This window comes from Trachemys scripta, chromosome 16 (genome assembly GCF_013100865.1).
Source record: "Trachemys scripta elegans isolate TJP31775 chromosome 16, CAS_Tse_1.0, whole genome shotgun sequence".
In the NCBI taxonomy this organism is placed as follows: Eukaryota; Metazoa; Chordata; order Testudines; family Emydidae; genus Trachemys; species Trachemys scripta.
The window spans coordinates 17,984,245-18,001,093 of NC_048313.1; the positions used below are offsets into that span (position 1 = coordinate 17,984,245).

A 16,849-nucleotide genomic window follows, 5' to 3' on the forward strand; every position below is an offset into this window, starting at 1 on the left:
AAAGCTTATGCTCCCAATACTTCTGTTAGTCTCAAAGGTGCCACAGGACCCTCTGTTGCTTTTTACAGATTCAGACTAACACGGCTACCCCTCTGATTCTTTTAACATAGATTGGGTTTTTTTGTTTGTTTTTTGTTGTTGGTAAAAAACATTCTATTTTGTAAAAAGCAACAGAGGGTCCTGTGGAACCTTTAAGACTAACAGAAGTATTGGGAGCATAAGCTTTCGTGGGTTAGAACCTCATTGCTTCAGATGCAAGTAATGGAAATTTCCAGAGGCAGGTATAAATCAGTATGGAGATAAGGAGGTTAGTTCAATCAGGGAGGGTGAGGTGCTCTGCTAGCAGTTGAGGTGTGAACACCAAGGGAGGAGAAACTGCTTCTGTAGTTAAGTATCAGGGGGTAGCCGTGTTAGTCTGTATCCACAAAAACAACAAGGAGTCTGGTGGCACCTTAAAGACTAACAGATTGATTTGGGCATAAGCTTTCGTGAGTAAAAACCTCACTTCTTCGGATGCATAGAGTGAAAGTTACAGATGCAGGCATTATATACTGACACATGGAGAGCAGGGAGTTACTTCGCAAGTGGAGAACCAGTGTTGACAGGGCGGATCCGATCAGGGTGGATGTAGTCCACTCCCAATAATAGATGAGGAGGTGTCAATTCCAGAAGAGGAAAAGCTGCTTCTGTAATGAGCCAACCACTCCCAGTCCCTATTCAAGCCCAGATTAATGGTGTTGAATTTGCAAAGGAATTTTAGTTCTGCTGTTTCTCTTTGAAGTCTGTTTCTGAAGTTTTTTTGTTCAATGATAGTGACTTTTAAATCTGTAATAGAATGCCCAGGGAGATTGAAGTGTTCACTTACTGGCTTATGTATCTTGCATCTGAAGAAGTGAGGTTCTTACCCACGAAAGCTTATGCTCCCAGTACTTCTGTTAGTCTCAAAGGTGCCACAGGACCCTCTGTTGCTTTTTACAGATTCAGACTAACACGGCTACCCCTCTGATACTTACTGGCTTATGTATGTTACCATTCCTGATGTCGGATTTGTGTCCATTTATTCTTTTGCCGAGGGACGGTCCGGTTTGGCCAATGTACATGGCAGAGGGGCATTGCTGGCACATGATGGCATATAACATTAGTGGATGTGCAGGTGAATGAGCCCTTGATGGTGTGGGTGATGTGGTTGGGTCCTCTGATGGTGTCGCCAGAGTAGATATGGGGACAGAGTAGGCAACGAGGTTTGATACAGGGATTGGTTCCTGGGTTGGTGTTTCTGTGGTGTGTAGTTGCTGGTGAGTATTTGCTTCAGGTTGGGGGGTTGTCTGTAAGTGAGGACTGGCCTGCCTCCCAAGGTCTGTGAAAGTAAGGGATCACTTTCCAGAATAGGTTTTAGATCGTGGATAATGCGCTGGAGAGGTTTTAGCTGGGGGCTGTACGTGATGTCCAGTGGTGTTCTGTTATTGTCCTTGTTGGGCCTGTCCTGTAGTAGGTGATTTCTGGGAGTCTGGTCCTGAAGTTTTTTTTGCTGGGACCAGACTCCAAAGAGAAACGGCTGAGCTCCAGTTCATTTGCAAATTTGACACCATCAGATCAGGATTAAACAAAGACTGTGAATGGCTAGCCAACTACAGAAGCAGTTTCTCCTTCCTTGGTGTTCAACACCTCAACTGCTAGCAGGGCACCTTACCCTCCCTGATTGAACTAACCTCGTTATCTCCACACTGATATATACCTGCCTCTGGAAATTTCCATTACTTGCATCTGAAGAAGTGAGGTTCTTATCCACGAAAGCTTATGCTCCCAATACTGCTGTTAGTCTTAAAGGTGCCAAAGGGCCCTCTGTTACAATAGGAGGACACCCTATGAGCGTATGGAAGTTAAGATATTGTAAAGGAGGGAAGAGTATTCATACATATGCATGAAGGACATTATACAACATTTGGTCTTAGGTAAAACCCTTGGAGTTCTTCATTGGCACGCCAGGATCAGACTAGGATCTCTCTCAGTCCTTAGAGTTCTCCCCAGGACTGAGCGAGTCTATCCACATGTAATGGTGCGGGTCGTCCTTACGGCATTCTATTATCTCACTTTACTTGTTTGGATGGTTTTACTTATTGGACTAATCACGGTAGTAATAAAACTTTTACAATTGTGGAAGGTCTTTCCCGAGTGCGAGTGACGCTGATAAATCCTGGGTCTGATCCTGGGGCAAGAACCCTATCAAATTACAGAATGCTAATTGGAGAACCTAAACCAGTAAAGATAAATCAATAGACCTTCAGTAGATCAGGCAACAGAAAACGGTCTATGTAATAACTAATACGTTGATATTTAAACACATCGCACCCAATAGGCAGCATTATTCAGAAGAAATGGGCTGTGAATAGCTGTCCGTCTTCAGAGTAATTCATCAGACTCTGAAATTGATGAGAAACTCAAGATGGTTGATACTGAACTTTGTAACACCAATGGAGTAGCATTTCCAGCACCATTCAATTGCATTGGTAGGTGGGGAGTTTTAATCAGAAGAAGAGACTTTATGAACAGGGATGAGACAGGATAAGCCAAACCAGTGTGTCTGGGGTGCGTCAGGGAGGGGAAACAGAATGTGGCTGGACTGCAATAACTGAAAATAGTGCGCGGATTATACAAATTGTCTCAGTTGTGCAACTTTTCTCCGACTCCGCTTCAGTGCAAAACTCACGCGATCCAAGGATGCCTCCCTCACCAACTCCAGAATCAAATAGCTCAGGGCTGATATAATCATGCTTTGTATCTTCCACCGCTGGCTATCAGAGCTTTCGACCAATGTTAGTTGAGCTCCATTACTTGGTTTAAGCCCCGTTCTCCAGAGGGGAAATCTGAACCACAATGCAGCAAAGCAAGTTGACCAAGATCACAAAGCTGGTCAGTGGCCGAGTCCCGACTAGAACCTAACTCGACTCAGGTATTGGGTAAGGTAAGTACATTTACAAATTCTGAAGTGCTCAGAGACTATGGGAGTGGGTGCCACGTAAGTACAGAAGATAGAGATCCATCCAATTAAGTCTGCTGGCCACTCAAACAGGACAAGGTCCTGGGGACTTGTGACAACCAGCGAAGATACTTGGGACAAAGGGAAACTGACTGTGCACTGGTGCCCCACTGAAATTCATCCATAGTATAGAGAGGCTCCAACAGAGGACAGCTGAGCAGGCGTGCTAGAGGGAGCAACCCTGGCTATTTTTCTAGGACACGTTTCATTGGCTGGCATTTTCGTGCTGACCTCAGGCCCTTTAATACTCTCAGCAGCCTAGAGGAATTACAAAATAAGACCACTTCCAGGAGATTGTGCTCCAGTCATCCGGGCTGGAGGGGCGGCCTTCCCCGTCCTGCTCCAACATTAAGGGTTGGGGCTTGTGTCTGATCTTATTTTCCTTGCGCAATGGTGAACTTATCAAGCAGCAAAGAGGATGATCAAATCCTTTGGGGGCAGTCACGACTCTGGCGTTTGTCTGAGAGAACGAGGGCTAAAGAGGTGGATGGGGTAAGAGCGCCACCTAAAGGGGCCATACTAGAGTGACAGCTCTAGCCTCAGCTGTTAGTGCTGTGAGGGGGTTTTCCTGCCAAACTGGGAAAGATCCCTCAAACTCATCAAGGTGCTCCAAAGGGAACTCCCCTCCGCGATCGGAGCTTAGAGAGTTTGAATGTGCCAGAACAGACCCCGCCTGTCCAAATCAAGCGCCTCGCAAACCATCGGTGCGCACCAGAGTGAACGCTTTGAGAACCTGCCACGCCTAGAAACAATCCGCGCCACGGCGCTACGTCGCGACTTGCCCCTGGGATCCAGGGACAGACGGCGGCGTTTGGGAAAATGGACACAGGAGCTCAAACCCCAAAAGGCAGCATGTAGCCCTGTCCTCCGGGGTGGATATTACCAGCAGGGCCTGGGAGTTCGCTTCCCCACCCTCGCCACTACTTTGGCAACACGTGTCTAGCTTATTATGCCGACAAAGTCTCATTTAAATATAAACCCCCACCCCAAATGAAATTAAACAAATTGTGGAACTAACATGATATTTACCACCATTGCATTATTCACTCTGCTAGTATGTTCTATCCCCTTCCTCCCCCACCCTGTAGGTCTGTCTTTTCTATTTAGACTGAGTTCTCTGGGGCAGGGACTGTAATGCTGTGTACAGTGGCGACACAGCCATAATACGTGTGGTTAATAACTGAACTGAAAGGTGTGCCAACTCAGAAACAGCTGGGTGAAGTGTTTGTGGCTCTAGGGCCTGTTGAAGCAAACTGGGAACATCTGCTCCAAAGGAACCAAATCCAGACTGGATTCTTTTGTAAAATAGAACATCTCTTTATTTTAGGTTCAGGTCACATGTCCAAAGGTAGGTCGTCTCCCCCATTTCCAGGAAGATTTTTCAATTAAAATGAAATGGAATCGCTTAGAAACTAATGTAAACTACAGTATTCAAGTCTCAAAAAAGGGCTTACATTCACTCTCCTACTAGGCCATCTTTCCACAAAATGCTAAAATGGTAGAGAAACGAGCCGCACAGTTTAGTATGGGATACAGGGGGATCAGAATCAGAGTTTAAACTAAGCCCTCCAGAATCTGGGGGGGGGGGGGGGGGGGGGGGGAGAGGGGGATTTCTTTACTGAAGAGTGCAAACATCCTGGATTTGCATCAGCATATCCTGTAAAAACCAGTTACTCTGCTTGCGTACTTAATTTAAACTGTCTATGGGTGGGGATGAGTCATCGGAGGTGTTACTTGGATGCAGATTTTTATGAAGTACCAGAACCCAAGCACGAAAGGGAAGCAGACATCCCAGGATAAAAGTGGCACTACCTATTTCCCCCGACTGGCACATGCTCTAAGTTAAAGATGGTAGTATTACATCACTGCATAAGGAAATCAAAAGCCATGAGCTTGCTGGATCTCAGGATCTGTGTTGCATGTGCACTGATCCAGTGATTTAAAAAATAAAAATAAAAATAAAAAAAAATCCTCCCATACCCTGCATGCTATTCCATAATCTTCATTCCAACCACCACCATGATCTCGCAGGCTCATAGAGTACCCGTCTCTCAAGCAATACTGCCACCATATCAGGCTTTCCCCTGCTAGTCTATGCTCAGCAGGACCATCACCAGGCCACTTCCCTGCGTGGGCCAAGTAAATGATGAATCATCTCTCCTTTGGGGGATTAACAGCACAGAAAGTCCTTTTTATTTGCAACACAATTAGTACTACTATCGCCTTGTGCTGGCAAGGTAACACACAGGTTTCATTCGGTGCAACGGGCTGGGATTTCACACAACAGTGCACCCTGATATGTTTTAAACGCACACACCTATCTCCTTCAAGGTTTAAAATCTCATTGAACAAGAGCTTGTGCTAGAGAGCATGAATATGCTCTCCTGACCATGACACTGCAATTTCTTCTTGCAGCGTCCTGATCTGCCTTTGCATGCAAGCCTATGTGATAACTAGAGGACACCGGGTACTAGCTTTGGCATGAGACATATTCAAAGGCCAGCTGGCACTCCTTCTTTGGGACAGGTGTTGAATTCAGTCTCATCCCTTGCATTCTGACTGGTTGTGGTCCAATTTTCCGGGGTTTAGGAAGTGGGATTGATCATTCATTCAATTATCGACATCGTTGGTCCCATGTTATTTATCTTTGGATATGTTACAATATGACACTCACGTAGGCAGCAAACAAGAAGTTTGCTTAGTCTCTTAGAAAAAGTGGTACAAAAATCTCCATGTATTACACAGTCTTATCCCAAAGGCACAGAGTAGAATTAAAGGCAACTGTGAAATGCAGCATATTTAAGACGTTCGCTTTCTTTAAATAAAAGGAGAGAGTCTTAGCTTCTGTTTTCCTGAGTGCAGTTTGGAATCAAGATCTCAAAGTGAGATGGGCTGGATCATTTCTTGCTGACACTGGTTTTGTCTTCACTATACGTCTTGGGTAAAGAACCACTGCTGATAAGAATCCGAGGGGTTACAGGAAGTCATAGATGGATGCTCATCTCTTGCCGACAAACACATGTTAGAGGCCACGTTTTTAATCAAACGATCCTAAAAACAAACATACTTTGCTCACATCATCCACCGATCTCAAAGTGCTTTACAAAGACCATTGTTATCCTCACCATACAGAAGGGGAAACTGAGGCACGGGGAGGCGATGTGACTTGCCCAAGGTCCAGCGAACCATTGGCAGAGCGAGGAATAAAACCCAGGTCTCTGGAGTAGATCTGGGCCAGATTTTTCAGCCAAGACTTTTTTTGGTGAGGAAAAAAAAAAAGCAGATTTGGATTGACTGAAACACTTCACCAATTTGTGTCAGTTTTGGCTGAATTATTTCAGTCGGAAAAAATTCAAAAGTTTAGTTTTGCCGTTTTCAGAACAACAGGTTTACATTTTCTGATTCAAAATAACTTTTCACTTAAAAAAAATTCCTTCAATTTTAATTTTTTTTTTTTGAAAAAAGCTCCAAATTGCAACAAAACTGTTTGACCCAAACCAAAATTTTTCAATTTTTTTTGGAACAGCCAGGGAGCCAAAATAAGGTTGGTTACTTGCATGGCTCCACTCCTGAGCCCCAGTCCAGTCCTCTCCCCAGTAGGTCCCACTGCCTCCCAAAGGAACCCTCCCAGTTTGACAGCAAAGCACAAGACAGGCTTCTGCAAGGTATCCAAGAAACTCCTGTCAGAGGTGAGGAAGAGGGAAAGACACTGCTGCTTCTGGGTGCATTGAGCCCCTGTGTTCTTTACTTACGTGGGTCAGTTCCCATTCTTCATTTCCTGGAACACGTGTGTTTTTTCCTGTGAAGTGACAGTCTCCGAGCTCCACCGGCCCAAAGCCAGATCGGAGGCAGAGCTGCTTGCCGATGTTGTGCCGCAGGTCCTTCTGGGACGTGTATTCAAAATACTGAGAACCAAGACCAGACAGGGGAGATTAGACTGGTGCTCTCCTTCTCTCCAAATGGTCACCTATGCTACAAGAAAACAGCCTGCCTTCTCCACTAATGAAGGCAGCACCAAAATTAACTCAAGGTGGTAGAATTCATTCTTATGCCAGTTGATAATCAAGTGCACCCCAATGCCGGTCGGTCCCCACAAGTCTGAAGGATCCACCCCCACCTTGACGAGACATCTAATCCCCCAATGAGTTGCACACTGAACAGCGTGGATGCCGGATGGACAAGGGGCAGCTTGCTCACACCACCAGTGGAGTGAACCCTAGCTCCAATTGTGATGTAATGCCGATGGCCCTGGGATTGTCTTTAGCAGTAGGGACTGAAACGGAGACCTCTGGATCTTAATGCAAGAGCCTTTACTGCTCAACCCGAAAGATCCATCTGTTAGACAAGGCTATAGCAGACTCATTAATTTCTGGGCAATCTAGCCACCACTAGAGGGCCACACTGAGTTGAGCTGCCAGGGGGCAAAAAAAAGAGTGCACTATAGTGGGGCATATTCGAAAGCAAAACAGTCAGACACCCAACGGAGCTGGCAGAGTGGGGTAATAGATTTAGTGGTTGGAGCAGAAGACTAGAAGTGAGCTAAGAGATCTCCTGAGCTCAGATCAGCCACTGATGGGCTGCGTGAACTGGGACAGAATTATTTTCCCTCTCCCACTCCTTCCCCATCCTCTACCATCCGTAGGGATAACAACCTACTCATGAGGGAAAAAGGGAGCAGAATTTTTTGGATGATGTTTTTACTGCCAAACAATGAAGATTCAGATGGACCAAAACGTTTCACGAATTCTTGCTGAATTCGCCAAATTCTTTCAGTAAAAAAATAAAGAATCAGGAAAAAAAATCTTAATGTTTGTTTCAACGTTTTCTAACATGCTTTTGGGATAGAATTTTACATTTAAACTGGCTAAAAGTCAAACACAATGTTTTGTTTCAGTTTGAATGAAATGGTTTGTTTGACCCAAATCAATTTTTTCTTCTTCCGTGGTTTGGTTCAGCCCAGAAACAAATGAACAGAAAATTGGGATGGTTCTGAAAGGGGGCTTTAATTCACATTGTGAAGTGTTTAGAAATCCTCTGATGAAAGGCAGAGGCGCACAGAGTGTTGCTGAAGTGCTATGGACTTCGGCTGTTTGGGGCAGAGATCATTCAGGCTCAGGACTTGAATGGAGGTTATTGTCCTTACCCAAATAAAATAATTTGTTTAAATAAGAAGAGGTACAAAGGAGGGGGAACTGCTCAGGTTACGTGCATGATTCACATCTTAACTGCGAATGGGGAAATGGGTTTTCTCTCTTTTCCCAGCCCTGGGCTTTCCTATTTCAGTGGAGGTGGGATGGGGTGAAAGCTGGTGGGATATACTTGCACAGGTTGCATACCTGATTGCCGCCCATTCCATGGCATGGGTACATGATCAATGGCTTCCCTCCATGATTGTTCTCGCCAACATCCAGGCAATTCTTTGACCCTTCATTTTTAATCTGAAAGCAAAGAACAAAACAAAGCAAGCAACTCGGAGGAGACTTTGCTGCATTCTGGACACTCAGTCACAGACCTGACCCAACCCTGTGCGCCTGGCCAGGGATTCAGGATCCACTTTTCAGCTCAAAAGCTGTGGTTTTGTTTGGGTAACTGGGATCCTCCCTATTTCTCTTCTTTCAGCAGGGGTTAGTTTAATACTCAGTATATTTGGGCTGAAATTTTCAAAGCCACTGAAGATGGAACACTAGACGGAGAAGGCTCGGAGTTACTACAGTGAATTCTTACCCCAGGTGTCCAGCTGGTGGGTTTCTCCAACATGCACAGGGTCTGATTGCCATTTGGGGTCAGGAAGGAATTTTTCCCCAGGTCAGATAGGAAAAAAAACCCTCAAGGTCTCTGCCACCTTGCATTTGCAGCATGGGGCATAGGTAACTTGTTGGTTTGAACAAGAGCACATGGTGGATTCTCTGTAATTGAAGTCTTTCAATCATGATTCGAGGACTTTAGTAACTCAGCCAGAGGTTAGGGGATGAGGTGGAGGCTGTGATGTGTAGGAAGTCAGACTAGATGACCAAGATGGTCCCTTCTGGCCTTAAAGTCTAGGATTGCAGCAACCAATTCACATTAAAATAATGAGTACTGGACATCCAAAATTGCTTCACAATCTCTGCCTTGGAGCTCTAAGTCTTAAGAGGCTGGGACCTTTCGTAAGGCTCTAACTTTCTAGGGATGATTATTTTTGGGAGCTGCGAAGACAAAGCATTCTGGGGAAAATAATGCTGAGAACTCCGCAAACTGAAAACAACCCAGAGCAGATGTCAAGTAATCTGCTACGGCCAGATAGCTGTAAACTGCCTTCGATACAACAACTTCCGGGAGCAGCCCTGCAAATGAATAAATCATCTGCCATGCTATCTTGGCTGCACCTGTATTCCGGAATGCAAGCAAGGGCAGGAGGGTTCAACCAGGATTAGGATCCTATGCACAATCGGTTTACGTCTCGTCACTCCTCTTCTGCTTACATATCAGTAGATCGCTGGATCAGAGAACCGGCGCTGCAAGTTTTTACTATGCAAAGCAACGACCTTTCTGCAGTGGGCATTTAACTCCGTTGCTGTGAACTGGAAAGAGCTGAGCTGACTTCCCAGGAGAAACCCAAAGTGTGTATTTTCCTTGAGGCAACTGACCTTGAATGGCCAGAGAAACCAACCACAACAATCCTTAGCGGCCAGAAGAGATCAACAGCGCTCTGCACATAACTGATTTTTCAGTTTGGGGCTAACAGCACTGCTGTGTCTCACAGGGGTGCGTGGGAATTATATATTTAAGATTGCGAGGCACTCTGATATTATGGTAACACAAGCCAGATAAATACTTAGAGATGCTGTTTTTTTCTGGACTCACTGTGAAGGTGAGAGTCAAACTCCTTTGTCTGTTGCTCAAAGCCTCAATTGGCTTCGCTACAGTTCAGTCCCATTTTAAACTCCCCAACTCTCAGAACCTTGTACTGATACCAGTATCCCTTCAGCCAAGAACTGGATTGGCCACTTAGAAGCCTATTACTTGGCCAGAAGTACCGACATGAGGTGTGCCCAGCCCTCAGGCAGGGAGTGATCCTTACTACACTCCCCTTGCCGGCCTGGGTGAAAGAGCAAAACCGGCTAAATCAAAGACCAGCGTTTCTGGGCATTGACACGTCCCCCACCCCTACCGCTTAACCGCCACTGTTCCATTCTTGAGCAGAAGCTGCCAATCACGTAGCTAGCTGGGGCGGAATATACGGGGAGAAGTCTTTTGAAAGGAGTGAACTTTTTTTTTCCATTGTGTTTAACATTTTCTATGAAGCTTTTCGTCCGGATGCAAGATTGTGTCAGTAGGAATAAAAGCCCACTTAAAAAAAAAACTAAACACACACCAAATGTCTTTTCCACTGGGGGAGGGGGGGAGGAAGAGAGGGGCGGTTGTGTGGGTAAATAAAGGGAAAATGGGTTCTCTCTCTCACACCCAGCTAGTGTAGACGAGCCCAGAGACAAAGGGGAATGGGATGGGGGGAGGAGGAGAGAGATCAGGCGACTGTACAAGTCTGACAGAGTTGCTCATGAAGAACATTGAGGATTCTAAGTGCCAGGGCACTGTTTAAGGCTATGTCTACACTATGAGTTAGGGGTGTGATTCCCCTGCCCGTGTACACATGCTCACACCCAAGCTCTCATCGAACCAGCCGTGAGTATAAATAACAGCAGTGCCGGTAAGCATACGAAAGGTATTCCTGGCTCCTGCTGGGACGCCTTCATTTGTAGATTCCAAACCCCAACCCAGAAGGGACCATCAGGATCTGGTCTGACCTTCTGTATAACACAGATCATAGAACTCCCCCAAAATAATTTCTACAGCGGATCTTTTAGGAAAACATCCAGTCTGTGGCAAAGTCATTTCCCCTTTCCGTGTCTGAGTTTCTCATCTCATCTGAATTTTGTCTTGGACATTTAGACTGTAAGCTGTTTGGGGCAGGGACCGTCACATCAGGAGTCTGCTCCGTGCAATGGCACCCTCATCTTCATTGGAGCCTCTACACAGCACGAACCGCTGCTACCATCTCCATTTGTTTCTAGAGAAGGAGGGAATCGAGGAGGGTTTGCCAGAAGGAAACAGGACAACACAGACACACTCCTGCACTTACTGCTCCGTAGAAGGTTGGGGTCAAGTCTGGGATGAAGATCTCTGGATAGACAGTTTGTAGATACCAGGTGAAGTTTTTACAGTGCAGTTGCTCCTTCAGTTTGAGCCGTTCTGTAACGTCGCCGTATGTTTTCTATCAAAATCATGCAAGAAAATTAAACTAACCTCAGTAGGGCAGCAACAGAATCCAAAACCTGGTGTTCCCTTTAATAGGTTTGCCTTAAAGCATCACAGAGAGGTGGTTTCCATTTGTAATTCACCGCAGAACCTTATGGGATTAAGTTACTACACACCTTCCCTTCTTATCACAGGTAGGATGCAAAACAGCACCGAGGAGCATATTTCCCAGGATGCTGGTCACTGGAAGTAGAGAGAGAGAGAGAGGAAACCTGTTTTCCCCTCCAGCGAATCTTTGAAAAAGTTTGAAACCCCCCCACCCCAATCCCAAATCAGGACAAAAAGTGGAAGTCTCCAAAATATTTGCCCCCCCCCCCCCCCTGTCCCCCCCAGTAAGTTCAGGTTGGGTTAATCGAATGGTTTTCTTTTAAAGCTTTGTTTTTTAAACCTAATTAGAAATTTAAAGTAATGTTTTGACCTAGAAAACCTGAATTCTCCCCCCCCCCCGAAAATGTCAAAATGAAACATTGATAGTTCTGAAGCTTTTCTATGGAGGTTTTTTTTTGGGGGGAGTCAGGAGGTTTGTCCAAAACTACCCTATTTTGCAAACAAATTTCAGTGAATCAGCATTTTTTGATGAAAAACCGTATGTTGAAAAATTCTCTAACTGGTTCTAATTGGAAGGCTCATCTCAGACAGCACAAGGCACCTTTTCAAGCCAATAGCTATAGCTGAAGGTGGTACTACCAATAACCCATCACCCCCCAGCTCTAAAACCTAGCTCCGCTACTGATCCAGATCCCACGTGGGTTGGCCACTGACCCGGCACAGAATCTAGTTGACTTCTATGGAGTTCTGTACAGGCAGATGGGTCCATCCATGTGGTTCTCTTCATAGGACGAGCGCCTTAAGCGTGACACTAAAAGAGGCCCAACACTGCCAAGAGGAATCAACCAACTAGTTTCCCTGCAGACAGAAACACATCAAAGATGCTTTGATGACTTGCGAGATGCTTTATGGAACTGGATTCTGTACCTCTTTGGCCATCTTCAAGGCCTGCTGGTTTCTTCTGTAGAATATTTCCTTATAGTCGTCCATCCAGACCTCCGCCAGGCGCACTTGGTTCCTGGAGATGACCTGAGTTCCTTTTGGGAAGGTGTGTGGACTTTTGGAGCGGAACACGTGCCCAACCACCGAGCAGGGGATGATCTCCAGCTGACCACCACACTGCCAAACCTACACAAGGGAGAAGCCGCCCATCCAGTGGATTTCAAAGGGAGCTTTAGTCAAACAAACCCTGACACATCAATGAAAGGGGGAGAAGAATTTTTCCTATGTCCAAAGTGTTTTCCTCCATAGTTTGAAGTACAGAACTGGGCTGGGTTGAGATCTGGCATAATGTGCTTTGAGCTTCGTTATTTGCATTGCAGTAGGACCTTGAAGCTCCAGTCACAGACCCCATCACGCTAGGGCCGTACAAACAGAGCTCTGCCTTTCTAACCACATACCCTGAAAACAAAGGCTCTGGTTTGCAAAGGAGTGGCGAGACCTCAGCACTTCGGGAATTCAGGCCCAAAGCCCACGGTTAAGGGATTTTGTTAGCCAAGGTTATGAGGCCTTATACTCAACTTAATGGCATTTTTCCATAACGTGATAACTTTTGAATGCTACATCTGATCAATGCCAGAATTTCAGGGAATGTTCTAGACATTAGTGGGCACAATCCTATTGATTGGGAAGGGGGGGAGGGACGGGGAGAGAATTTCAGAAAATCAGAAGAGTGAAAAACGGGAAACCACACAGGGACCATGTGTGTTTGTGGGGGAACTCTTGCAATATGATGGGCCTACAGAAGCAAAAAAGTGTGTGGGCCCCCTAGTTTTAATCCTGCTAGAAGTTAACGGTCCCCGCCTCCCCCCGCGCTTCACTTGGCTCTTACCCTAAAGGACATTTCCACATTCTCCCCACCCCAGATCTCCATCTGGTCATCATAGGAACCAATGTGTTCAAAATAGGACTTGGAGATCGCAAAGAGGCCACCAGCAAAAGTGGGAGACCTGAGGAGACACAAAAGCAGAGTCAAGAGACCATCCTTCATGCATCACAAATGTTAATTTAACAACCCTGGCAAACCCCACCATTCATCCTGCTGCAGGACAAATATCCGTAGGAAGTGGCGGGACAAGATCAGAAAGGAGGATATTCAAAGCCGAACCCAGCAACTGCCTCCATCAGCATTGGTTTGGTATTGGCAGCTTTCTTGGTATGGACATATTAGGACAGAAGACCAAGGAATTCTGGAACACGTTTACCAAGGAAGGCTGCTACACAGCCAGCAATCCCAAAAGCTTTAGTAGGGCAATAAGGTCATGAAGGATGGACAAACTGAACATACAGCCAGACTGTTTTAGGGATCTGGCTAGAGATTGAGCCAGGTGGCGCTCAAATCTGTAGGGAGGCTTGGGATGACTGAAGGTCCCTAAAAGTGTGTGTGTGTGTGTGTGTGTGTGTGTGTGTGTGTGTTGGGGGGAGGGGTGGAGAGAGACCGTGTGGCACTGGCACCTGAAACATGGCCCCGCCCTTGCACCACCCCTTCCCCACAAGGCCCCGCCCCACAGTCACTCGCCCTTACAGCTGGTAAAAAGTGATGGGGCCCTGACCTCCTGCCCCCATCCCAGGACCCGAGGGAGGCTACATCCCTCTTGGATTTGTCATGATGCAAATACCCCCAGTTTGCAGATGGGCTACACTGAGACTGAGACATTAAATAATCTTCACATTCACAGCTCTGGGTCTGGGTATTGCGGTATCCTCCTGCGATCAGGAAAAATGTTGCTCTGTCATGAGTCTACGACATTAGGATAACAAAGAAACCCTTAGAACGACCATCAGAACCCTCTTGCCAAATACTTCAGATAAGAGATTAGCGTCTAGACAAGGAGGAGGGTCCGGTGGATAGCACACTAACCTGGAGACTCTGAAGACCTGGGTTCAATTCCCGCCCTTGTCACCATCTCCCTATCTGACCTTAGGCAAATCACTTGATCTTTGTGCCTTGGTTTCCCCATCCGCAAATGAGGATAACGGTGCTACCTTGCCGCACAGGTGTGTTGGGAGGGAAAATACATGGGATTGTGAGGAGCTCAGATTGTCTGGTAATGAGGGCTAGGTAAATCCCTAAGACAGAGAGAAGTCAAGGGAGCAGCTGATAGCTACGGGACCCAGGGGCCTGATGTGATCTGATTCAGGAGGAGGAGAAGCCTAGAGTATCATTACTGAACGTCATAGCAGAAAGGAAATCCAGTTACTCAGGGCTAAGCTTCTCCTTCCGTCTCCCTTTATAATCCGTTACATCTGAACTTTAAATGGGGGGTGGGGTGGAACCGAAACTGGCTTTTATGAAACTTACTGAACTGCTGTGTTCTCGCCGAGAGGAGCCAGCGGAGATTAGAGGCAGCTGGAAGCCAAGTTACCAATCCACAGGAAAAAAAGGGACCTTTATTGAGACAGAAACTTCTCCCGTCTGACCTTTCCACAAAGCGGAGCCGTACTCCAGGCCAGAGGCCAAGCTTTGTCTTGCTATCGTGGAAAGGGCCAAGAGCAGGCATTGAATGTCTTCACTTGGGAATTCGAGGTTATTCTGTTTCTGAAGGGGCAGAGACGGGGGACTATAGTCTACAGTTGTCTGTGCCAACTGGGCAACAGGCTGGCAGGGTTTGAAGGAGACAAAAAAGACTCTTTTCTATGGCGCTGCAGAAGCCATGCACTTTCAAATGTCAAAGGTAAGTTACCAAAACCAAAGACAAAACCCAATCTTAGGAACTTATCTGGCCCCCGTCACCGTTGTATCTTTATTGTATTTATCCTTGCAGCACTTCAGTGCTGTTCCGCTCCCTTTTACAAATGGGGAACGGAGGCAGAGGACAGGTCTACATGAGACAAGGTTTTCCAGTATACTACGCTAGCACGGTGGACGGACCTCACGCTGGCAAAACTGTGCTTTGGGCAGGATAGCCGACTCCAGCCCTTCTGAACAAAATGAGATAGATCAGCAACGCTGTGCTTTTACCAGTACGTCAGTCACAAATCACGCCTCCTCACGTCCCGGACTCAAACAGCTATGCCAGCAAAAGTTTAAGGTGTAGAACGGACACTAGTTTATATTAGAAAAGATTTGCTGGTATAGTTATACTGAAAACCCTCCTAGTCTAGACGCAGGCTACATTGGCCAAAGGAGAGCTTTTGCGGTATAGTTAAATCTCCTCCCCGAATGACAGGAACTGTACTGGCAAAATACCTCTTCTGCCGGTATAAGCTATTTCTCTACTAGGGCTTTTACAGGCAAATCTTCTCTCGTGGTTTGTCCAAGATCGCACAGGAAGTCAGTGGCGGAGCAAGGATTTGAACCCAAGCCTCCTAGACCTGTGCCCTAGCCACCAGACCATGCTGCCTCCAGCCTACTAGAATTAATTGGAAATGAACCAATACCATCTCACTGGCAAAGACAAAAACCCACAATAAGTTTTGTTAACTCTCAGTATTGCAATAAGTAGGTGCTCCTGTTTTGTGAGGGCCGGCAATTCCTACTAATCTTTAATGCTCCCTCTGTTCAAACGGAAAAGGGCCTTTTCGTAAGACTGAATGGGCGGATCGTGCCCCCCTTCCCCCAACCCAGGTATTGACAGTGCGTTCAGATGACAGGGTTTTTGAGGTAAGTGGAAAGATGAAAAGACACAGTAATTAGGCCCTTAATGAGAGACTTTGCCAGAAAGCAAGGTCTGTCTGGAGCCTGAGGTGATTAAGACGTCCTTTTGTAACGCCAACAGACCCCGGTCTGCGGCGGGCAGGATCAGACTGGGGACCTCAATGCATGAGCTTGTACCGCATGAGCCAAAAGACAACTGGCTCTTAGCTAAGGCCGTAGAGCAGACCCATTTTAACTCTCTCGCTAAGCGGTCTCGGTGCCACTCGCTGGGACAGAACACCACACCCAGGAGGTGTGTGGGTTACACTTTCATTTGTAGAATTAAGTTCAGAATGGCTCTCTCTCATTCAAACCCAAGCAGAGATATCCTCCCCACCAGCCACCCCACTCCTTTCAGCTAACCCAAATAGAACGCACACCAGTGTCTGATGGAGCTGCGTTACAGTGGGAAGGGGAAGCTATTCAACTCCGAACAGCCAAGCAACCTAAGGGGACATCTTTACACTCAGTTAAGAGGCTGTACACGGTATATGAACACAAGGCCAAGCTGTCAGGAGCTGCCGCTGGCTTTGAGGTTTGTTTTCGGGCCCGGTTTTCAGATACTTCAAGGGCCTGCAGGGCCAAGCCAGTCCAAAGCATCTCAGCACTAGATCTGAGCTGGAAAACAAGAATTCTGTTTTGTGAAAATCAGAGGTTCTGAAATGTGCTTTAGTTTTCCATTGGAACGATGAAACTCTTTGAAATTTTCCATCAAAAAACATGAGCCAACAGCTCTGTGGTTAGGTCACTCACCTGGGATGTGGGAGATCAAGGTTTAAGTCACTGCTCCGAGTCAGGCTTTTGGTTGTTCTGGGAGCCCACCCCAATCCCGC

General features: G+C 46.4%; 1 protein-coding gene across 1 annotated transcript in view; it reads right to left on the minus strand.

The window, feature by feature from the left end:
* Window positions 1–4,338: 4,338 nt before the first annotated feature.
* GALNT6 (polypeptide N-acetylgalactosaminyltransferase 6) overlaps window positions 4,339–16,849 on the minus strand; it is a 41,309-nt gene continuing 28,798 nt past the window's right edge. The window contains exons 6-11 of the mRNA XM_034792856.1: window positions 13,212–13,329; window positions 12,308–12,508; window positions 11,157–11,288; window positions 8,374–8,475; window positions 6,790–6,942; window positions 4,339–6,088 (exon numbers count right to left, since the gene is read on the minus strand). Coding sequence (XP_034648747.1) covers window positions 5,966–6,088; window positions 6,790–6,942; window positions 8,374–8,475; window positions 11,157–11,288; window positions 12,308–12,508; window positions 13,212–13,329 — 829 coding nt within the window. The 3' untranslated portion in view covers window positions 4,339–5,965. The remainder of the gene's footprint in view (window positions 6,089–6,789; window positions 6,943–8,373; window positions 8,476–11,156; window positions 11,289–12,307; window positions 12,509–13,211; window positions 13,330–16,849) is intronic.